This window comes from Gobio gobio (assembly GCF_949357685.1).
Source record: "Gobio gobio genome assembly, chromosome: 2".
NCBI classification, from domain to species: domain Eukaryota; kingdom Metazoa; phylum Chordata; class Actinopteri; order Cypriniformes; family Gobionidae; genus Gobio; species Gobio gobio.
This window is the reverse complement of record NC_137098.1, coordinates 33,254,178-33,278,539: the sequence shown is the minus strand read 5'-3', so window position 1 is coordinate 33,278,539 and position 24,362 is coordinate 33,254,178. Positions and strand designations below refer to the sequence as shown.

At 41.6% G+C, this 24,362-nt stretch overlaps 1 protein-coding gene across 2 annotated transcripts in view; it reads right to left on the bottom strand.

The window, feature by feature from the left end:
* The window catches only part of mtss1lb (MTSS I-BAR domain containing 2b), an 88,452-nt gene that overhangs the window by 47,565 nt on the left and 16,525 nt on the right, over positions 1-24,362 (bottom strand). For both annotated transcript variants that reach the window (XM_079802573.1, XM_079802574.1), the window contains exons 2-3: positions 17,042-17,103; positions 16,863-16,936 (exon numbers count right to left, since the gene is read on the bottom strand). In XM_079802573.1, the coding sequence (XP_079658699.1) occupies positions 16,863-16,936; positions 17,042-17,103 (136 nt within the window). The remainder of the gene's footprint in view (positions 1-16,862; positions 16,937-17,041; positions 17,104-24,362) is intronic.

Sequence of the window (24,362 nt, the reverse complement as noted above, 5' to 3'; positions counted from 1 at the left end):
GAATAGAATTCTGGATATTTCAGGCATTCCAAACACTCCACAGGGTTAATGGGATCCTTGCAACTCCTTACATTTTTGGGAAATCCTTGACGTCTGCAAAGCAAGTACAGTAGGAATCTTTGCAACAGTGTTACAAGGACAAGAGTTGAGGATCTAATAACAAGGGGTACATTTAAGTCTCTAGCCTGGTCCATATCAAAAGAAAAAAATGGTAGGTGATAATGAATGCGATAAGAAACTGAAGAATATGCATGAGAGATTTTATTTGAAAGAGGAGGAAGCAGTTGATAAAAAAGAAGAGGAAGACAAAACAAGACATTTGTTATAAGTTCGGTCTGGGAAAATGGTGAGATGCCAACATGTTGCTAAATGCTGCCATTTTGTGTAAATGTAGCATCATTGCAGCATGAGTTTTAAACACTTTCCCCTCTGTCATGGTTCCAGATTTCGCTCTTGCACTGGACGAAGGGGCTCCCTGAGAATGGCCTTGCTAACAGCAATCCCATCTGGCTGAGCTCCAGCCCTCCTTTTTCTACAGGCTGTGGGAAAAAGCGTCCGGCACTGCAGAGCTCTGTAATCATTTCACCAGGACTGAAAACCCAGAGCTCTTGCTGACCTTTTCCGTGTTCAGCGTTTCAAACATGACAAGACAATGGTAACAAACCAGACAAACACACCAATGGCCAAGAAGACCATTCCCAGGAAAACTTAAGGGACACAAAATCTGCACCCTAGTGTGCTCCATGTAGGGAGACTGAGAGATTCCCCACAAACCCTGCAGAGTGAAAAGAGCTGCCAAACTCCAACCTCTCCCACTCTCTCTGGGTCTAATCGGTATGCTTTAATATATGATGGGGTTTCCATGTTTTATGGGGACATTCCATAGACGATGATTTTTATACTGTACAAACATAATATTCTATACCCTAACCCTACCCCATTTAAAAAAAAACATCATTCTACAAGCTGTTTTCCTCACGGGGTCCAAAAAATTTCCCCACAAGGACAATGATTTCGAAAATTACCATCTTTGTGGCGACATATTGTTTAGAGTTTACCTACACACACACACACACACACACACACACACACACACACACACACACACACACACACACACACACACACACACACACACACACACACACACACACACACACACACACACACACACACACACACACACACACACACACACACACACACACACACACACACACACACACACACACACACACACACACACACACACACACACTTGTAGTAGTTCATGTCAGTTTGATTGTTGCTGTCATTAAAGCAGAAGTCAATTCTAAATTCTGAAATGTCCACTTAAATTGTTATGCTGATAATATAATCAGTAATGACAATAATCTGATAATTTGTGTTAAATTGAAAAAAAAAGCATCTTAGATGTTTGATGCCCACTGTACATTCAGCTTCAAGTATCCAAGTAGTGTCTGTGCATTAGAGATGTCTATTTCTAGAACAAATGCAGCAAAAGAAGCCAAGTAAAACAAAGATATAAGCACAAACACACACAAGGGCATAAAAAAACAACAAAGCCTAAATCAGGATTGCGAACTGCAGAGGCGATTGCCTTGCCAACACACCCAAAGGACTAACAGAAACAGAAGTGAAATACAGTGAGAGACAGGAAAAATCAGAGAGAAACAACAGGAAAAAGTAAAAATAACAACAGACATATTAAAAAGAGAGAGGAGTTGCCCAAAGACAAAGAGAGAAGCACTATAAATGTGCTCCTTCCACTGGGAACAAGATAAAGAGGACAGGAAAGAGACAATAATAGTAAAAGATGAGGAAGGTTAGAGATTGAGAGAGCAGAACATGGGATTACAGTACAGCCACTTCACATATCCATCAATAAACCTGTCAATGTCTATTCATTTTGTCTCCATTCATGCTCTAATAATCTCATCATACAGATCTATATTCATTGTCTCTGTCCATCAGACCCTGCCTTCTTTCAATTCCACAGTGCACAGTGCTAATGTAGTGTGAGGACTCTGTCGACTTCATGACTTCAACAGTTTATAGCTTTTCAAGACAATAACAGGCACTGTTAGAGAAGCACGCAACCCTTCAAGACTTTCTGTGACTGTCTGGGGTGCAGGGGTAGGGTGTGGAAATATATGACACACTTATTGTGCTGGATTGACATGTACATGTGAGTGAGGAGAACACAAAGGGTGCAGTGCAGACAAAGCAGAGGTAGATCAAAAGCTCCCTGACTGACATATTCAGTTCGTGGATGGCAAAGCAGAGGAGGAGACATAAAAACAAGACACAGAGAGAGAGAGAGAGAGAATGCCAATGTAGGGTTAATCAAATGTGTGATGATTGCACCAGCTGAGCCAGCAGTAGAGCCTGTAGAGGTAGATCACGCCTGAATGCTGATTCTTAATAGCAGGGATTATGCTCAGTCCGGCCTGGGCTCATCCACTGATCACCCTCCAACACTCATGCCCCACGTACACACAGATGAAATCATATACATTCTGAACATAAACCATCGTGGTCATCTGTCATTATCAGTGGACTCATACAGTGTAGAAACGTTTATATTTGGTTGTTATAGGCAGTTTGATCCTGTAAGTTCCATGGAAACATTACACAAAAGGCAACACTTACAGTGCTCAAAGGACTAAAAGGGAAACAGCACCTCCTCAAAAACCTTTCGATGAGAAAATAATTCAAAACACAACAAATAAAACAAAACAAAGAAGCATGAGGTGAAATTCTTCCAAATGGAGGTGGCGTCTCTTTTGCTTCCTTAGAACTCAATGTATTCTCAAGGCGTATTCACAACACAAAAAAATCAGCCTGATTTTAGCATGCTAAAGTGCATTGAACTATTTTATCTCACAAGGTCCAGGAAATCTCCTTATGATCTGACCCATATAAATTATTTTAAATGTAAATTAAGTCTGATACAATGTTTCCATACATCTGTACTGACTTCTCACACTGGTTAAAGTTAAAGGGATAGTTCACCCAAAAATGAACATTTGTCATCAATTACTCAACCTCATGACATTCCAAACTTGTGGGAAACACAAAAGAAGATATTTTGAGATATAGAGGTTGGACAACGAAACTAAAACACATCTGGTTGTAGACCACAACAATTTATTAGTATGGTGTAGGGCTTCCTTTTGCGGCAATTACTGCATCAATTTGTCTTGGAAATGACAGATGCAAGTCCTGCACAGTGGCCAGAGGGGATTTTGAGGCCTTCCTCTTCCAGAACAGTGGCTAGGTTGCTATGTGATGCTGGTGGAGGAAATGTTTTCTGTCTTGCTCCTCCAAAATACCCCAAAGTGGCTCAAAAATATTTAGATCTGGTGGCTGTGTAGGCCATGAGAGATGATCAACTTCACTTTCATGTTCATCAAACCCTTCTGTCAAGTCTTGCTGTGTGTAGTGGAGCATTATCATCCTGATGCCATGATATTGCAGCCCAAACCATCACTGATCCACCCCTAAGCCTCTTTGGGGCTTCTCCATACCGTAACTCCCATTATGTGGGAAAGACAGTGAAGGTGGACTCATCAGAGTTTCACATTGTCCATAGCTCAAGGTTTGCACTGTTGGTGCAACCAATGAAACCGACATTACTCATTGGCATGAGTGACCTAAAGTTTGGCTATAGCAACCTGACCTGTGCTATTGGTCTGCTAATCCAACCTTCACACTCTGCTTTTACTGCTGATGGAATGTAAAATCAGTGAATATTGGCCACCAGACCGTGCATATATAGGCGTAAACATCCAACACTGTACTGGCCAGTGTTTCAGTTTGATTGTCCAACCCCTGTATGTTTCAGTGTTTTTTTCTTGGTCCATACAATGCAAGTCATTGGGTGGTCACCAAAAATGTTTGGTTACCAACATTCATCAAATGATCTTCTTTTATGTTCTAAAGTAGAAAGTCATACAACGGCATGAGGGAGGGGGGTAAATGATGAGTCACAGAATACATCTATCTATCTATCTATCTATCTATCTATCTATCTATCTATCTATCTATCTATCTATCTATCTATCTATCTATCTATCCATCCATCCATCCATCCATCCATCCATCCATCCATCCATCCATCCATCCATCCATCCATCCATCCATCCATCCATCCATCCATCCATCCATCCATCCATCCATCCATCCATCCATCCATCCATCCATCCATCCATCCATCCATCCATCCATCCATCCATCCATCTATCTATCTATCTATCTATCAGATGCAAACACATTAACATTAAGTCTTTCAAGAAAATGCTTTTCATCAAAAGCCCATCTCATCTTAACTCTCTTAAAAGCTGAGAGTTTCTCTCGAGTGGAAAACTAGGCCATCTCCACCTCTCTGAGTCAGCCATTTGTTTTTAAGAATGTGCTACAAAAACAACATTATTGTCTTTAATTAAGCTGCGTTCACAATGCTCATCTATTTGCCTCTCTTCCTCCCTCTGCATCCCTCTCTCTCTCTCTTTAGCCGCTCTGTGAGGACACTTCCTTGTGTCACAGGCTCTCTTTGTCCCTGCAGCCAGCAGCATGTACGTGGGAAGCGGCAGAAACTACACTCCGCTGCCAAGCCAAGTCTCCCGTCTTCTTAATGAGAGCGGTGGGTATGTGCGTGTGAGCGCATGGGAGTATCTATGTGCAAGACTGTTCTGTTCTGTTACTAATGACAAGAGACACATCCTCTTCGCAGTGCGCCCACACTGTGAGTCCTGATTCAGATTCATTTCAAGTCTTCACCTACAGCTTCAAGGTTTGAGCTTGTATCCTCTGTTGAACCCTTGCATTCATTCAACGCTGTAAAAACACTGAAACAGCTTGTGACAACAAGCAGCTCTGCTTGTAGCCTACCATGTTACTCTTTGCCACTAGGCAAACACTGTAAATGACTGCAACATTTTTCCCAGTTTCTTAGCAACACTATAAGCAACAGGGGCACCTCTGTCTCTGTTGCTAGGCAACAATGCAGCGATCGCCCTCCCCTTGCAATGAGCTGGCTGGCAGTGGGGTACAGAGTCTACCTGTGTGTCATGTGCCACTGCACCGCATCCAGTGTTTCAGATTAGCTTGAGGAAAAACAGCCGATATCCTGTAGTAAATGCCAAGAGCACCAAGAAACACACACACACACATGCATGGATTAGTCTATTGTTACAAGGGTATGGTCATAACGGAAAATAGAAATGAAGGAAAAGCAGAAGATGATACAGTTACATAAGGAATTCACACTGGGCTTTCCAATTCAGACCACTCAGACTGCAATATCATTTTTTGTGAGTTTGGGGGAAAAAAGCCATTCCATCAGGACCTTGATTTAAGATAATCTGATTCCATACACACCAGAAATCAGTCTATGTATAAAAATGAGTGTCTTTCAATCAGGTTTTAACATCTCTGTCAGCTTCTGAACAGCTTTGTGAATCCTTGTGGGGAAGGAGCTGGAGGGTCTACACATAATGCTATCTTAATTATGACTATAAATCAAACCACTGTTAATATTTAATTGCCATTAAGGCAAAATCGAGCCTCAAAATTTCCATATTGTACATGCTGTTTCAGAGCATGTTCATGTACGGATGTAAATGTACTGTCACGCCTAGAACTAAAAAAAACACAGGAGAGCTGAATCCAAATGCAGATTCTTTATTAAAATAATAACCAATGTAGAGTACAAAGAACGTAGGAATAGAGGAACAAGGAAATCAAAAGTGAGCACATGTAAGTGCAAGGACAAAACCCAACAACGGACACAGAAAAAAACAGGAACAGGAAACAGGAATAAAACTACAAACTAAAAGACTACAAAAACAAAAGGCTGTTTACACGGCACCGTTTTCAACTAAAAACAGAAAACTTTTTATACATATTGGCCATTCATTTACACGACAACAGCGTTTTGGGGGCCTGGAAATAACTGGTTTCACAGTGCAAGGTTTTGAAAACAATTCCTTTACCATCTCCATGTAAACAACAAAAACGCGAATTTGTGAAAACGATGACGTCATGCACATGCATATTACATGTTTGCGCATGTGTTCTTGACAGTGACATCACCCGCTACTGACCTGACATGCATAATAGCCTACATCCTTTTTAATCATATTCGCAGATACGCGTGAACAGGGATTGTTCTGACAAAGTTGTCATCTGTTTTTATTACATCGTTGTCACGTAAACACCCTAAAACAGTGGCTCTCAAACTGTTTTGGAATCGTCTCGACACCTAGCAAAACCCACTAGTGATGTTTTGTTCCTGAATTAATCATTCTTTTTTAATTAATCTGTTAAATGAGCGAATGATTCAATGACTCTTGTCACTTGTCGCCACCTGCTGGTGTAACAATGTAACCTGAAAAAGGGCGTGTTTACCCACACACTGACAAAAGCCCTATTCACATGGAATTAGTATTACCTGGTGATCTCTAGTCATTTGTTTGTCTGGCTATCACCAGAACAAGCTCAATTTAAGATTGAACATTGTTCTAGGGAGTCTGCTCTGTATTTTCTAGTGTACACGCGAGCATAAACGCGCATAAATTAAATTACTCTGTACGCAATTGGATAGTCCTTCAACCAATCAGACCACAAGAGGCGTGATCAACGGGCAACGACCCATCGCTTCTCTATCCATCATCGTGATAATCCCTCCAATAGCAGGCCAGGTGGATAAGCCAGTCTGTGACGCAAAAGTGTAATGCTGCGTTCACACCGAACGCTAATAGAGCGTCTGGTGCGAGTGATTTCCGTGTTAAGTCAATGGAAAGGCGCGTTGATGTTATGCGCGAGTGGGGCTTTTTTGCCCGAGTTGAAAAATCTGAACTTTGACATCAATTCGCGCCGCGTTAACCAATCAGGAGCCTGCTTGCTGCTGCCACGTGGTAAAGTGACATGATGAGAAACCCTGCATAATTTAAAAATACTCCTATTGTGTCACAAAATGTAGTTTTAACACTTTTTCAGGTGGGAATGTAGTTGTTTAAAGCTCAAATCTGTGGTTTATTTATAAAGAGAGCCCCTATTTAAAAAAAAGATGTTTGTGAGATCCAGGCGATCACCGGGCGCTCAGCGCTCATTAACCCCGGCGAGAGCAACCTTTCCTCGGCTAGTCCTTCTGACGTTTGCCGCTGGCTCTGATGTCCAGTAGTGGTTTGTCTTGTGTGGATCTAACGGGCGATCTTTGGTGTCATGAATCTATCATTTGTTGTCTGCCAAATCATTTTGACTGAGGGCAAAGAAAGTTTCATAACTTTATTTTTTAAGGATATTTAAATACACATGCAGTGAAGATAATGTAGGAGTTGCCTGGACAACATTTGTTTGGCTATTAATGTTTAATATATATTTTTAATGAAAATTAAAAGAGGCAGAGAGGTGTTTTATGACATATTTCTCCTGGAGTGTCTTGAACGCACGTCTATTTAGCTTCAAATGCTCAATTTATACGCGCGTCCAATTCGCTGTGGACGCGCAAATGGATTCAAAATGTTCAAGCGTCCAACTAAACGCGGTAGATGCGATTTTGACGCTCTATTCGCGTTTGGTGTGAACGCTGCATTACAGAAGCAGTATAAATGAATGTATGGGTTTCCAGACTGAGTTGCCGGGCGAAATCAAATCGCCGTTAGATCAGGCTGGGTTTACCCAGTCTAGTAATAATGACAATATTAGTCCCGTGCGAATCGGCAGCTCTGTGATTTGGCCAGAAATTTTTTTTTGTTTCCTGTGCGCATTTTTATCAATATTTTGCGAAGAATGGAGTCTGGAGTGTTTTGATAGTATTTTGGGTGCTGGGTCATCGCTATACACCATACAACTATATACAATTTGCAGAAAGAGAAAGCTGGAAACCATCAGAAGAGTGAAAACGAAAAGAATGATTTGATGGAGACAGATGACATACAGCAGCATGTGGTAAGGAACATACTTCTGTTTATGATATATCATAAAGCTTGACCTATAACGACAAGACATTTACAATTTAGCCTATCCAAAATACAGCACAATTAAGCGAGTGGGTTCACATCATAATTAGAGGTTAATGTGTTACAAATAAATCAAGCGAAAGTTGACATTATATCCAGGAGATAAGTCAGTTAATTTGAGTAAAATCACAAACTTCGCTTATCCCGTGTGAATGTGCCACACAAAATTCAGATTTGGGGAGGTCATTTAAATCACACGAGGTCCCCAGATAATACTAATCCTGTGCAAAGTTACATTGCTCGCCCAGACAAATTCCAGATCCAAAACTAATAGTTTAAGCAGCTATTATTGAAGTACTATAGGATGATATGAGAAATGAAGGATCAAAATAAAATCGACAAAAGAATGCCTGCTGAATCCTTACCTACAGTATAACAGCAAAAAAAACAAACACTGACAAAGAAAAGGTGGGTCCTTCTATCTTGGTGGTCTTTATTACAGTGCGAACAAATGTGCGTTTCTCTTCAAAGAACCTGTTCATGGAAATCTTTGGTTCTGTTTTTTTGTTGAGGAGCTCATTTCAAGCATCCTGTCTTTGGTTAATAGTGTTTCTTGATTATAAGGTTTTAATGATAGTGTAGTCTGGGAGGGTGTAGGAGTGCTGAGCTGTACAAGTCTCTCAGTGAGAACAGGTGTTCCCAAGAGGAGGTCGTGTGTGTGTGTGTGTGTGTGTGTGTGTGTGTGTGTATTTGGGGAAGTATACGGGGAAAGCTGAGTCAGGCTCACCATGCTGGCGGGAGGTCCTGCACCATCAAACCGCCCAGTAGAATTAAAGAGCAGCAGTAATTTTCCTGTAATAAGAGAGTGTTGATGGGGAGCACAAAGCCAGTGATGATTTGTAAGAAGAGATTCTATCTTCTTGCCTTTTTTAATACTTTTTTCTGGCAGCCGTTGCTATTAAACATATATCACAAGGCTGTGCTGTGTGTTGTGTCTTTTCCCTTTTTTTTGTAATCACACAAACCCTCTTATGTCCTTAATCTGACATTATATTAATAAACAGAGCCTGCATTTTAGAAGTATTCAAAACATTAAACAAAGAATAAACAGCTCTAAAAGGAGAAGCCATAATAGTGTCCGGCTGTACTGTACTGAAACGGGATCATTCAAGGTCATTGGCTGTCAAACTCTTGGCTATGGAGAGATAGACTGGCAGACACAGATGGACTTCACTTGATCCTCAGTCATTTTTATGCAGCATCAGATTATTCTTCCTTGTGACAAAGGAATGTAAAGCACTTAGAGTTACTACAATTATAAAAGCAGTTACTTGGAAATTGGACAGCAGTGAATTATGGTGACTTAAAAACTGTACATTTAGCATTCAGAATTGCACCTGCTCCCTTTCATTTGGTTAACATGCACACATTGATGTTCATGAAGCTGAACAGATGAGAGAACTGAAGAATGCTAATTCGATTTAGATGGCGAAAGATTAAGGATGCTTAGTATGAGTGTACATAGTGTATTTACATTGATAATATAGAGATTGCATAAAAATAGGACTGTGTATGTTCATGAATTATTTCATGATTATAAGATTTTTTTTGTAAAATTGTAAGTCCTGCTGTCACTTTTGATCAATTTAATGCATCCTTGTGTCGTAAAACATATTTTTCCCTAATTCCTTAAAAAAATATTTTAATAAATCTTCCTGACCTTTTGAACAGCAGTGTACATTTTAAACTGTGCTTTCAGGCCAATCTAAGTTCTTTAAATGCTGTATTATGTTAAGCTAATATACTAATAATGAATAAATACACCCTGAATGTATCACCAAATGGATGATGTCCATCCTTCCATTTTTCATCTGGTGAAGATCAATATGGAGTCTTTAGAAATGCAAAACTAATGTAATGTGAGCAAGACAATTACAGTTCAGAAAGAATGAGCTAATTATTAAAGCAATTCCATTGCAGTTTTACTAATTGATCATGAATTATTTTAGGAGTAACATCCCCAAGACTGTTCATATGTTCAACACAACTGGTCATTCTTTGGCGTTTTGTTCTTGCACTAAAATGACGGCTAAGGTGCTCCTGTGGTGCAAGTTTCATTATGTTTTATTTAAGCGACATACATTTGTGTACCACTTTAAGCAGAATATACTATCTCTTGTTGATATTATAGAGTGTGCCTTGAAAATCTACACTAGACCCTATCAGAAATAGACGTGTTAAGGCGACTGAGAATGTTCCTCTCAGACTGTTTGGCTGGTGTTTGCTTACACGGCCGTGTGAATGGTAACACCCTGCTGCCTACACCAGTCTGCTTAAAACATCTGGGGAAACACTAACCCCCATTACACACAAACACACTGAGACACACAAACTGATCCACCAAATAGCTTGCTGGTTGCTGAGCTGGCAGACTTTTTTTCATGTTCTCTTTGACTATGAAGGGGCAGCCATTTTGCCCCCTGGTGTATGAATCAGATTTATGATGTTCATTATGGTTGCTACTATCCCGCTCATGCAGGCAGGGCAGTAAAACACCCCTATGAAGCGCCGGACGAGCTTTCCGCACCGCGCACACATCTGCAGGCCGCCTTTTTTTTACGAGCTCCCGTGCCAGGCTTCCAGGACAGACTGTGATCTATCAACATTTATTGCCACCACAGCCAAGAACAGAGTGGGAAAGAGAGTCTCTGTGTGAGAGACTGAGCGCGAGGAGAAAGAGAGAGTGAGAGGCCGAGAGGAAGATCGAGAGGACAAGCCAAAGCACTTTTTGTTTTGATTCTGGCTCATGAATTAGGGTTTTCACACACACAGTCAGACTCCCTCCACTGAATCCATCCATACAGAACAAGATTATTATCTAGGCCTCCCGATGCTGTGTTCTTTCCCCCTGCCACTTATTGTACACATGTGAAAAAGACAAAAACTTGGCTAAAGCCTGATTTTCCTTAAAGGAGACAGTGTGAGACCATAATCTTAAAGGGTTAATTCACCCAATTCACTCATTTGATTTGATTGATTGACATCATTTAGTCATCAAAAACAGAATGACTTTAGTCATCCAAACTTATATGACTTTACGGAACACAAAGGAAGATATTTTTGACTGCTTTGTCTGAACAATTTAAGTTAAAGAGATCTAAACAGATCGAGGACGATCCGTTTAGATCTGCTCTGACGGATAGATCTGTATAGCCTTGGTGGTGAGAGGAAGGATGGAGTAGATCCGCTCTGAAGGTCAAACAAAGTGTTGATGGGAATATTCCGTTTTGACAATTAATATTTGACAAAAATTGATAAAGAGACCCCTGTGATGTTAAATTCTAACAGCTAGGGGCTGTTACCGGGATATTCCCAAGAAACACGGGACTGAGAAGTCATCCTCCATCACAGGTAAGTTGTCTTTGTATGATTTCCTGTGGTGATGGGATTGATTGATTGATTCCATAGAAGGTAGAGATAGCCCTGGTGTTCCTGTCCAGGAAAATTTGTCTGTAAGGGTAATGTTTAAATGCAGTTACCTGACAAATATAAAACATTTTGAGATAACCCTCCAGTTAGGCCAAGAAGATTTGTCTGCAAGGGTACTGTTTAAATGCACAGTTATATATATACACAGTTATACACTCACCTAGAGGATTATTAGGAACACCTGTTCAATTTCTCATTAATGCAATTATCTAATCAACCAATCACATAAGCAATTTTGAGCGTGGCATGGTTGTTGGTGCCAGACGGGCCGGTCTGAGTATTTCACAATCTGCTCAGTTACTGGGACTTTCACGCGCAACCATTTCTAGGGTTTACAAAGAATGGTGTGAAAAGGGAAAAACATCCAGTATGCGGCAGTCCTGTGGGCGAAAATGCCTTGTTGATGCTAGAGGTCAGAGGAGAATGGGCCGACTGATTCAAGCTGATAGAAGAGCAACTTTGACTGAAATAACCACTCGTTATAACCGAGGTATGCAGCAAAGAATTTGTGAAGCCACAACACGCACAACCTTGAGGCGGATGGGCTACAACACCAGAAGACCCCACCGGGTACCACTCATCTCCACTACAAATAGGAAAAAGAGGCTACACTTTGCACGAGCTCACCAAAATTGGAAAGTTGAAGACTGGAAAAATGTTGCCTGGTCTGATGAGTCTCGATTTCTGTTGAGACATTCAGATGGTAGAGTCAGAATTTGGCGTAAACAGAATAAGAACATGGATCCATCATGCCTTGTTACCACTGTGCAGGCTGGTGGTGGTGGTATAATGGTGTGGGGGATGTTTTCTTGGCACACTTTAGGCCCCTTAGTGCCAATTGGGCATTGTTTAAATGCCACGGCCTACCTGAGCATTGTTTCTGACCATGTCCATCCCTTTATGACCACCATGTACCCATCCTCTGATGGCTACTTCCAGCAGGATAATGCACCATGTCACAAAGCTCAAATCATCTCAAATTGGTTTCTTGAACATGACAATGAGTTCACTGTACTAAAATGGCCCCCACAGTCACCAGATCTCAACCCAATAGAGCATCTTTGGGATGTGGGGGAACAGGAGCTTCGTGCCATGGATGTGCATCCCACAAATCTCCATCAACTACAAGATGCTATCCTATCAATATGGGCCAACATTTCTAAAGAATGCTTTCAGCACCTTGTTGAATCAATGCCACATAGAATTAAGGCAGTTCTGAAGGCGAAAGGGGGTCAAACACAGTATTAGTATGGTGTTCCTAATAATCCTTTAGGTGAGTGTATATATATATATATATTTTTTTTTTTTTTTTTTTTTTTTTATTATTAGGTTCCACAGAAAGTTTTAGAACGACATGAGGGTGAGTAAATGATGACTGAATTTTTATTTCAGGGTGAACTGTCCCTTTAAGTAGTTGTATTGCCAATATGAGAACACAAGAAAAAGTGCTGGTGATGAAGAGAGTTAGCTAGACTCAATCTCAGCAGGAGAAGAGGAGGAGGATGAGCTGAAGGAAGAAGAACAGTAAAGAAAGTAAATGAAAAGCAGATTATAGGCAGTTACTGGCAGGAAGCATCAGTTTCCTCCCTCACTATAGCGGCAGACCCCCATTGAGAGTATGAAGGCCTGGAGTGTGTTTGTGTGTGTGTGTGTGTGTGTGTGTGTGTGTGTGTGTGTGTGTGTGCGGTTGTGTTTGCTTCCGTTTCGTTGCGGTTCACTGCCATACCCTCCTTATTGCTTCGTGGCAGTCTGTGGCGTTGTGATGGAGAGGGGGTGAAAGTTGTCCCAAACATACCTTACCAGCTAAACATGAATATGCAACCCAGGCTCAATCTTGGTTTTTACTTGTTTTTTGGGGGGGGTTTTGGTGACGCAAAGTGAAATGTCTGGTGTCTAGTCAGTTTTGATGAACGTAAATCTAGCAACATTTTATTGTTGGTTGTTGTACATATCACGGCAGTTTAGAAATGAAATGTCTGGTGATTGGCACTAAAAGGTTAATGCTTTATTGTGTTTGAATAACGTACCACCACTACTAAACCGTACCTTAAACCCAGTGTTGTGCCAGTTCACAGCTTTTCTGAACTAGTTCAAGTTCAGTTCATATATGCTCAAAGTGAACAGTTCACGTTCAAAGTTCACAATTTTAATTCTGAACTAGTTCAAAGTTCAGTTCATTTTACTTTTTTCGTGAGATATTCAAATAAATACTTTTTTTCACACTACGAGCTAGAAATCACTATACGTTCCTTGAAGCTGCTCATTGTAGACATTTGCTCATGACACTGCAATTGTGGGTTTCTTACCAGGTGATGAAACTTGCAGCAGTACAGACAAGGTAGACCAGTTCTATACTTAGTGCAATGAAATCTACCAGCATTTAATTAAAAAAAGAATATATAATATGAAATATGTATATATTATTTGATATATATGATAGTATATATACATATGTGTGTGTATGAAATGAGCAAAACTCTTGAATGAAGGTAATGAAGGCAAAACTCAAAGGCACAAAAAACTTCCACTAGCCATTTTTTTTTAAATTGCAGCGCTTTCTCTCACTCTCGTCTTTGGTCTGTCTCTCTCTCTCTCTCTCTCTCTCTCTCTCTCTCGCTCCTCTAGCCCTCCGCGCTCTCGTCGTTGCCTGCTACGCGGCGTTGCTGTGCCTACCCCGCTCTGCTGCAATTCATCACGGGTAACGTTGTGCGGAAGCCAGTATGCTATTCAACTATTCTCAGCCGGACACTACGTTGCCCGCAATGCATTGCGCACACAATGTCAAAACCATTTCTGTCTGGTGATACATGATTTAAGCGGCACCAGCGAGAATACAGGAGGGAGGAACTTTCTCTCGTTGCGTTTCAAAAGAGAAAACAGATGTCACTCAGTTTTCAATGGAAAACAAATTCCAACGTTCATTTACAGTGATGTCTGCCGTTCATGACACATAATGTGAACTAATTCACGTTCAAGTTCTTTATTAAAAAATGTGTTGCGTTCAGTTCAACGTTCACGAAAAAATGAGCGTGTTCAATGAACGCGTTCTTTTGAACTCGTTCACGCACAACACTGCTTAAACCTAACCAACAGAGTTAACGAGCAAACATGAGATAAAAATGAATTTAAGCATGTCATTACAAGTCTTTGAGCTCTTTTATCATGACTTGTGTTTCACAGGACTCGTTCCTGAGTGCACCACATTATATATGATACATATAATATATGATACATACTGTATATATATAATAATATAAAATATGACACATCCTCCCATCAGAGTTCACTTGACTTTTATCCTGTTACACGACACCCCAACCGTGCCCTCAAATTCTCTCCTTTTGTTTGTTTATCTTGCAGCAGTCCTGTTGTCAACACACTGTTTTATCCATTCATATGTCTGCTTGCCTGGCGCTCTCTCTCTCTCTCTCACTTTGAAGTGCCAGGGCACGTCTGTGAGGTGTGTGTCGGAACTTGGTGGCCATTCTCCCTTTGGCATTCAACAAATTTACATCCGTCAGGTCACATAATCACTGAGCAGTATGTAAGCCTTCCTTCCCATAGAGAGACACAAGCTCAACCATCAGGTTATCTAGCCTATTTTTATATACTCCACATCAATCCACTTTTATTGGCTGATGAAATATAAAATGGAGTTCATATCATTCTGAAATGTAAATCTGTGAAAGCTGTTGTCATCCTTTCAACTACAGTCATTCTCAGTCTATTCTAAGCCCAAGGCTGGATGTGGGCTGATGCATGTCTTAATCAGAACAGAGGAAATTTCACTCACAGGCTCACATATTTATTCACTAAAACAGTGTTAAAGAAGAAATGAGTGTTACACAGCGGCATCTGACCTACATTCTCAGGAAACAAAAGCTGTCACTGGGGCGGTACCTTTTCAAAAGGTACATCTTTGTACATAAAGTGTGCATATTGGTACCTTAAACGTACATATTAGTACCCAAAGTGTACATATTAGTTCCTAAAAGGAACAAAAGTGTACCTTTTGAAAAGGTACCGCCCCAGTGACAGCTTTTATACCTTTTTTTTCTGAGAGTGTACATCCAGGACACTCGCTCTGTGCTACATACAGTAACTATACTGTAATCTATAAATTATACAATCTATAATTTACTGACATCTCATTCTGGTAAAGCAGTGAGTTACTCAACAGTCAACGTGAGAATTGGCCAGACATTAGATACAATTATATATTTACTGAGGTTTATGCCTAAAACAAGTGAAAAATGTTCAAATGGAAGAACAACAAAAACCATTTATATTCAAGACTCGTTATTTGAGAACTTAATATTATTGGAAAATAATACACTGATTGAGAATATGAATTTTGGAGTGTATGAGTATAATTCACATTGAGAGAATATGAAAGCTTGAGAAAAATGCAAATTTTTGAACACTGCATGAGACAAAAATACATTTATCTGTCCAAATTGTTGTAAAAAAAAATAATAATAATATGCTGCCTCACTTTCGTATAGCCTTGTTCCTCTGACTATTTAATGCTCCTTTCATTTATTGTTCTCACTCACTCATTTTCCTTTTGCTTTTTGCACCCCAACAGCCTCCATCTGAAGTTTGTGTCACAAGTGGGATTGGATGCGATCCTTGTTGCCTTTATAAGGCATACAGGAAGGCTCCCAGCTCCATCAGCTCATTAAAAACACAACATGCCCACACGCACCCATAATAACGCAGATCATCATACTCATTCAAACACAGTCTTTACCTCAGGCAAGACACAAGACAAGATGAAATGAAAAAATCCCCCAACCAAGAGAAAAAAGCCCAAAACAGTAACATAATCATAATGAGGCTGGTGGTTTATTTCCAAACAACTTTTTTTCATCAGTTGATTCCCCTTGAAGATCTCGACTCAAATGTCAAATCATTACTAAAGTACCACGCTGTAAATAACCCAAAACGCCCAGCAAGCCTCTCTACAGCTATGAGCCACATCTTTGTTCCCTCTCATTTATCCATTATTGTCAAGGATTTATAACATCCGTTTATTTTTACCATGTGAACATACGGTTCAAAACACACCAGAGATAAAGATGAATAATGCAGCTATGTTTAATTATTTGCTGATAAAGTTAGGCCAGCTTTTGTCTTATATGCACAAAAATACAAACATTAACAGAAATACATCCTCACACTCTTTGAGAGCAATCCAAATGAGAGCATTAAATCTAGAGTGTCTGGCTCTGTCCCTTCTATAATCCTTTGTTTTGGACACTCAGTGTCTACAGTATCTCTTCCTCCAGTAGTGTTTTCTGCTATGCATAACCCTCATAATGGGATATGCATACTGCATGTTGGACAGAAAGCGCACACACACACAAACCCACACGCACGCTCTCACACATCCCTAAACATGCCTACCTCTTGTGTTGGTTGCCATGTCCGCCACCTTCTGAAAGGCATCCAGAAAGGCCACTGCCGCTAGCACGGTGGTTCTGAAAAGCACAAAACCAAATGGGATAAATTGATGTCTTTTCTCAGCATTCAATAAAACCTTCCTCACATGACAGGTGCGGATGTGAGCCGGAGACTGAACTTACCGGAGTTGAGAATGCAGCTTGGTGGCCTTGGCACTGAAGTCTTCCCAGACAGGATATGAACACTGCAAAAGCACAAATACACAAGGCGAGTTATGAGTGTGTACTTTGTGTAAATATGTGTTCGATGTACAAGGCAGTAAATGTGTCATTTTTTTAAAGTTCAGTGCATTGTTCGTACACGAACGCTCAAAACTCAAAAGTTTTGTAGTCGGTAAGGTTTTTTTTCATGTTTTTTGAAAGAAATACATTATGCTCATCAAGGCTGCAGTCATTTATTTAAGTAATTTTATGTAATATTATGAAAGATATATATTTTAAAATGCTGAATTTTTTTGCATCATTACTCCAGTCTTCAGAGTCACATGATCCTTCTGAAATCATTCTAATAAATATGTTGATTTGCTGCTCAAGAAACATTTATTGTTACTATCAATTCCGAAAATAGTTGTGCTGCTTTATATTTTTGTGGAAACGGTGAAACATTTTTTCAGGATTCTTTGACGAATAGAAAGAATAGCATTTCTTTGAAATAAAACATCTGTTGTAACACTATAAATGCCTTTATTTTCACTTTTGATCAATTTAATGCACCCTTGTTGAATAAAAGTATTAATTTCATTCAAAAAACAAAATATCCCTGTGGCATCCATAATACTAATAGCAAAAATTTAAAATAAAAAACATAAAGGTGAATATATTTAATGGAGTCTGTGTAGTAATTGCAGTAGAATGTTGGCTATAGATAAAGCACTGTAGTCATTTACATATATAATGTGTGTATATCTATATGGATATGATAATTTGCGGGGATGTGGTTTGTCCTGGGGCAGGAACAGGAGTGTCGCCTGATGATAAGGGGACGAGCCATGTACATCTCTGCCTAGTTGCCACGGAAACGCAGCAGACAAAGTATTCTGTGTGAAGTCTGCTTTACAACAGGCCATGGGCTAAATGCAATATCACAGTAACCGAGCAGAAACTAACAAGCATGACGACTAGTACACACTATCTTGTGACTGTCATCCTGAGATGTAATGGTGTTTTTCATGAAATCACTTCAATAATGATCTTGCTTCAAATACGGTCAGTTTTCAAAAAACAGTGATATATTTTTTAAAACTCTCTCCCATTATTGAGTCAATTTTGAATCTAACTGAATTTGTTTTTTCCTTTTCTAATATTAAATTTCTTTCTTGAACTGTTCAGTTTGGGACTGAAATTAATTTCAATTTAGCAAGGCATTTTACAAAATTTTCCAACACATCACAGTAAACAAAACAAAATTTAGCGGAAAGACCAGGTAGAAATTGCAGGTTACTTTTAACAGCGTGGAAGTAGCATGGTATTTTTTACACAACTTTGAAGTATCGTGTAAACAGGAGTGTAGAGTATAACCAGGTGAAAATGCATTAGCTGTTCATTATGTTTGTATATCTTTTTGTGGTTTTTGTTGTTGTTGTTGGACATGTTATGAAGGTGATATTGTAATCAGCTTTAAAAATATTAGAAAAAGTCATTAAGTATCACCGTGTTACTTCAATATTAAGTATGTTTTTGAGATAGTAAACCCAAGAATGTTCTATATTATCAATCAGCATGACTCAACATTCTAAAGTTAGTTTGTGATCTCACTATCATTGTTGCATCTCCACTTCCAGTGCTTTTAACAGTATCTCCATCAAGCAGCACCTTGCCACAGCTGTCTTTGTTAGCATCTTTAGACTGCTGAGCTCAGTTGAGCTTTGAGCAGGGCAGATTCAGACCGCTGCGTGTCAAGGGGTGAAATTAGCCACACTTCAGAGCATAGCTGGAGGTCAAGATTGTGCTCAGCAACTGGAAGAAGACCCCTCCCCTTCCTCATACACCCACACATTACCCAAATAGCCCCTGTGCCATGTCTCACCTTGCCCCACAGTCAAAAAAAGCAAGAATGATTTTGAGATAAAAGAGAAAAGAGACTGACACATGGGGACTGGAGCAAAATAGCCTAGAGCACTGTTCGGATGGGATTTGTTTTATACATGACATCTGGCTTACTATTCTTAATTTAGGATCATTTCATATATTGAATCGGACAGAATCAGGATATCTAATTTTTACTATGGTTTTATACATTTTTAAGTATTAAGTATTAACCCATTGAAATAAACAATCTGTCTCTCTTTATTAATTGAATTTACTTTAGCTTTTTTGATTTTTCAGATATTACCTTTCATCTAATCTGTTACATACAGATTTTGTGAATGTAAAAGGTGTGCAAAGTTTCAAAGATCAACGTGCAGAATAAATGTTATTATTGTCTCCCAAAAGAAAGAACCGATTCTGAACTAAAAGAATTGAGTCATCAGTAATTCCAGTCTTACTTCCTGCAAGAACCTGGTTTGTGCCAAAACTGCATAATGCCTTAGTCTTTGTTCTTTATTGGTTGCAAAGCATATCCACTTTGCATGCACTTCCAAAGGATGAGGAATTGATACGGTAAAACCGACGTCATAGTTATTACTTTTTATATCACTGTGTATACAATTGCCGAGGAGCCTCTGGAGCTGATATTCAGATATGGTAATGGCAGTTTCGGTCCTGACACACTGTAAGCGGTTAGCTTTAGGTAGGTTAGCTGCCTTGAAGGTAAAAATATATGAAGAGCAGAGTTAATATTAGTAGAGTTAACCCTTAAATGCATACCTTGGGTCCTTAGTGACCCGGGACGTCATTCACCACCCTCCTCCTTATTATTATTTTTTTTAAAGACATCAACCTTCTAAGTATTCCTCAATCAATTCCTTATACACAATATAACAAGAAAAAAATTATAATACAATTATAAAAGAATGCCTGTTTTCCTATTAATTTAAAAAAAAAATTGTATAGGGTCGCTGGTGAGCCGAGGTGTGTAACAGTCCAAGTATATTTTTTTCTGCACAACAATAATTTAATCTTTGATGACTGAATAAGTGCAATTCACCTTTATGCCAAAAGGTGGCAATGTCTGATAAACAATGATGAAGTGACGTTTCACTCATAGTTACCGCAGGCAGAAAACAAAAGAATAGGAAGTATCATCAGCAAAACTGGAAATGGCTCAGCATTTACTGCAGAGCAAATACTGAACGCAATCAAATATTAGAGTCACTGTCACTCGGTGGATCTGGTGAAGAAGCTGTCACCGATCAAAATATTGATTGTGAAGATGTTGAAAATTATAGTTTTGAGACTATGTTTGAGATTGTGAATATGAGCCAGATGCTGAATGTACTGGCAAATGAGTTCTGATGAGGAGAGTGATGGTGGTATAAAACATCTGCTCAAACTGAACCCTTCAAAATATGCTCTATTTTATCCTTCTGTAATTGTTACTCTAATATCAGGAGAGATCCATCTGTGTTAGATATAGATACGGGTCGCTATAAAGGACTCGAATATGTAATAATGACTGGTGAAACATTCATGCAAGGGTTTATAAATAATATTCCACATTAGCAGATATTTCTATTCAGACAAGATAAGATTTCTCTCCTGAAATGGCCAAAAAAAAATATTGTAGGTTTAAATTTGTGTTTTAGAAGGGGGTTTAAATAAAATGTAAAATCTGTCAAACAAGAGAAGAAAGAAAGAAAGAAAGAAAGAAAGAAAGAAAGAAAGAAAGAAAGAAAGAAAGAAAGAAAGAAAGAAAGAAAGAAAGAAAGAAAGAAAGAAAGAAAGAAAGAAAGAAAGAAAGAAAGAAAGAAAGAACAGTACAGCGGAGGACAGTGGATGAGCGCAGAAGGGCCTAGTCACTGGTGACACTACAAAAGCTGCTGGTACGCTGACAAAGATTGTGAGCGTCTCTCCTTTGATCCAGCATCTCATCCTGCTTGTTTGATGTCTGCTAATTTGCTCTGAAATCTGAACACGTTACTCCAGAGGGGACCCCTGCACTGTTTGAAGTGCTCTAATCTGAGGCACGGGACAGAGGTTCATCATCTTCGGGGGCTTGTGGGAGAGCGATAAGGCACAAGACCCGCCCCCCTCATCCATCTCCGGACATTAGCATATTCATAGGCTAATCCAATAGCAGAGCAGCAATGTTTCCAATTATGCAAATACTGTTAGCTGGCTCATTTTCACTTAAGTTATTTCCCATCTTTCTATCCCTGTCTTTATTCAGTCTTTTTCTTGACTAGCCAAGTGATCCGCAAACAATTGGGTAAGTACCTCTCCCCACCATTTTAGATAAAACATGCTCAGATGGGCCTTGTAAACGAAGCAGGCTAATTTCTGTTTTGCCAAACCGAGTGGAAAAACGGCATTAAAGGTGAATTTTAATAAGGCCAAAAAACAGCCAGAATTCTGGCAGACGATGAAAGCTAAAGGCATTTCATGCACTCCATAAGCAACTGCACAATAGTGATACTACCAAATCTGCCAAAATTACCACAGCTGACAGCTGCTGGATTTGGGTCAATGATAATAGACAATTAAGAGAAAAATCGTCCGGTTACGTATGTAACCCTCGTTCCCTGAGGAGGGAACGGAGACGTACGTTAGTGACTAACGAATGGGGGTTTCGCTTAGAAGCCAATCATCTTCATCGTATTCAACAGCGCCCAATGGCAGTGCCAATGCCATGGGCATGCGGAATTTGCATGCGTAACTCCGCCCCACCTCGTGGGTATATAAGGAAGTACGCTGCGAACATCGCATTATGTTACTGCTGCAGGAGCCAAGACTGAACTCCGCGTTCCAGGCAGCACAGCTGACGTGGCTAAGGAAACGTACGTCTCCGTTCCCTCCTCAGGGAACGAGGGTTACATACGTAACCGGACGTTCCCTTTCGTTCAGTCACTACGACGTACGTTAGTGACTAACGAATGGGGGAACCTGTAAAACAGCGCCACTCAGCTGTCATCCAGTGCCCTGCGTAAGTGTGAGATCCCACCACTTAAGGCCCTAGGACTCCCACTTATCACAGGATTACCAAGGTACACTGGGAAGCATATCCCAGTGAGGGAATGCCAAGGTGCCTACCGTAGGGAGGACTTAGAGAATACACATATGACCCGCTGAGGGTTGCATATGGAAGATCTCTAGGGTACCAGCCGAAGGTGGATTTTTAACCCTAGGGGTGGCAGGGACTTGCCAAGGGAAAGACACCTGCTCACTGAGGAGGCTTACGGTGGGAATACTCGTGTGGGGGTCGCCAGAGGGGAACCATGCACACGGAGCACCTGGCCGGACATGAGGGTCTGGGCTCGAAAGGGCAGACTGAACTGATGTCGGCGTTGACAGTGCTGGAGGAGCTCAGGGCTCTCGGGGAGCTCACCTGAGGAAAATATCGCACGTATCCAGTCATGGGAGTGGAATGGCGAGCAAGCGAAGACACCTGAGCGTGGTCCATTACCGGCCCCTCGGGGGGGCGAGTACAAAGTCGGACACTGGCTCCACTCGGAGATTGTAGAATCTGGCGAATGTGTTGGGTGTCGCCCAGCCTGCAGCTCTGCAGATGTCTGTTAGCGAGGCGCCATGCGCTAGAGCCCAAGAGGAGGCCACACTCCGGGTGGAGTGTGCCCTCACACCAAGGGGACATGGTCGACCTTACTGCTGGTATGCCAAAACAATGGTGTCCACTATCCAGTGAGACAACCTCTGCTTTGAGAGAGCACTTCCCTTCCGCTCTCCACCATAACAGACAAAGAGCTGGTCTGAGGTCCTGAAACACTGCGTCATGTCTACATAGGCGCGGAGAGCGCGTACTGGACAGAGCAATGCCAAGGCTGGGTCTGCCTCCTCCAAAGGCAGCGCTTGCAGGTTCACCACCTGATCTCTGGAACGGAGTGGTGGGAACCTTGGGCACATATCCGGGCCGGGGTCTCAGGATCACGTGAGAGTTAGCCGGCCCGAACTCAAGGCACGCTTCGTCAACCGAAAATGCTTGCAGGTCCCCGACCCTCTAAGCGAGGCCAATGCGGTCAGCAGAGCCGTCTTCATAGACAAGAGCTTAATCTCGGCCGACCGCAAAGGCTCAAGGGAGGCCTCTACAGAGCACTTAAGACTACTGAGAGGTCCCAAGAGGGAACGAGAGGAGAGCGAGGAAGATTCAGTCTCCTCGCCCCCCTCAGGAACCTGATGATCAGGTCGTGCTGCTACTTACCTTATTGTCTCCCAGGAGATCGTGGTAGGCAGATATTGCGGCCACGTACACTTAAGGGTGGAAGGAGACAGCCTTCGTCCCACCCCCTCCTGGAGAAACGAAGCACAGACCCGATCGGGCATTTCCAGGGGTCTTCCTGGCGGGAAGAGCACCATGTGACGAAGAGGTCCCACTTCAACGCATAGAGGTGTCGTGTAGACTCTGCCCTAGCGGAAGTGATGGTAGCGACCACCGCAGGTGGAGGGCTACTCAAACCAGCCGCGTCCCGTCCAGAAGCCACACGTGGAGCTTCCAGAACGCTGGATGCGGGTGCCAAAAGGTGCCCCGTCTCTGAGGAGTCTCAGAGGAATAGGCCAGGGAGGGGCTGTCGCAAGGAGTAGCAGTTCTGAGAACCAGGTCCGGCCGTGCCAACGGGGCGACCAACATGACCTGCTCCTTGTCCTCCCTGATCTTGCACAGTACCTGTGCGAGAAGGCTCACTGGGGGAAACGCATAATAGCGTAGCCCCGACGACCAGCTGTGCGCCAGTACATCCGTGCCGACCATAGGTCAGGGAATAATACAGGGAGCAATGGGAAGAGTCCTGGGAGGCAACAGGACTACCTGTGCGTCACCGAACCGTTCCCATATCAGCTGGGCCGTCTGGGGATGGAGTCTCCATTCTCCAGGAAGTGGCTGAAGCCGTGAGAGCTCGAGGCTGCACGGTTCAGGACTCCCAGGATGTGGACAGCATGAAGGGACCTCAGATGCTTCTGACTCCATAAAACGAGATGGCGGGCGAGTTGAGACATACGGCGGGAGCGTAGACCGCCCGGCCGTGTCGTCTGTCCTGACTAGTACATGTTGACCCTTCAGCAACGCTCGGAAGCGGTGCAGGGCGAACCGTACTGCCAGCAACTCGAGGCAATTGACATGCAGAAGGCACTGGGGTCCTATCCAGGAGCCCGTGGCTGCTTGTCCATTGCACATGGCACCCCAGCCCGTGGATGATGCATCTGTTGATACAACAAGATGCCTGGAAACTCGTTCTAAGGACACTCGGGTCCGTAGAAAGCTGAGGTTCGACCACGGGGAGAGAGTCTGTAAGCAGGCCCGAGTCACTTGTACCCGGAGCGTGCCAGACCGCCATGCCCATCTCGGGACTCGATCGCGTAGCCCGTGCTGAAGCGGTCTCATATGAAGCAATCCGAG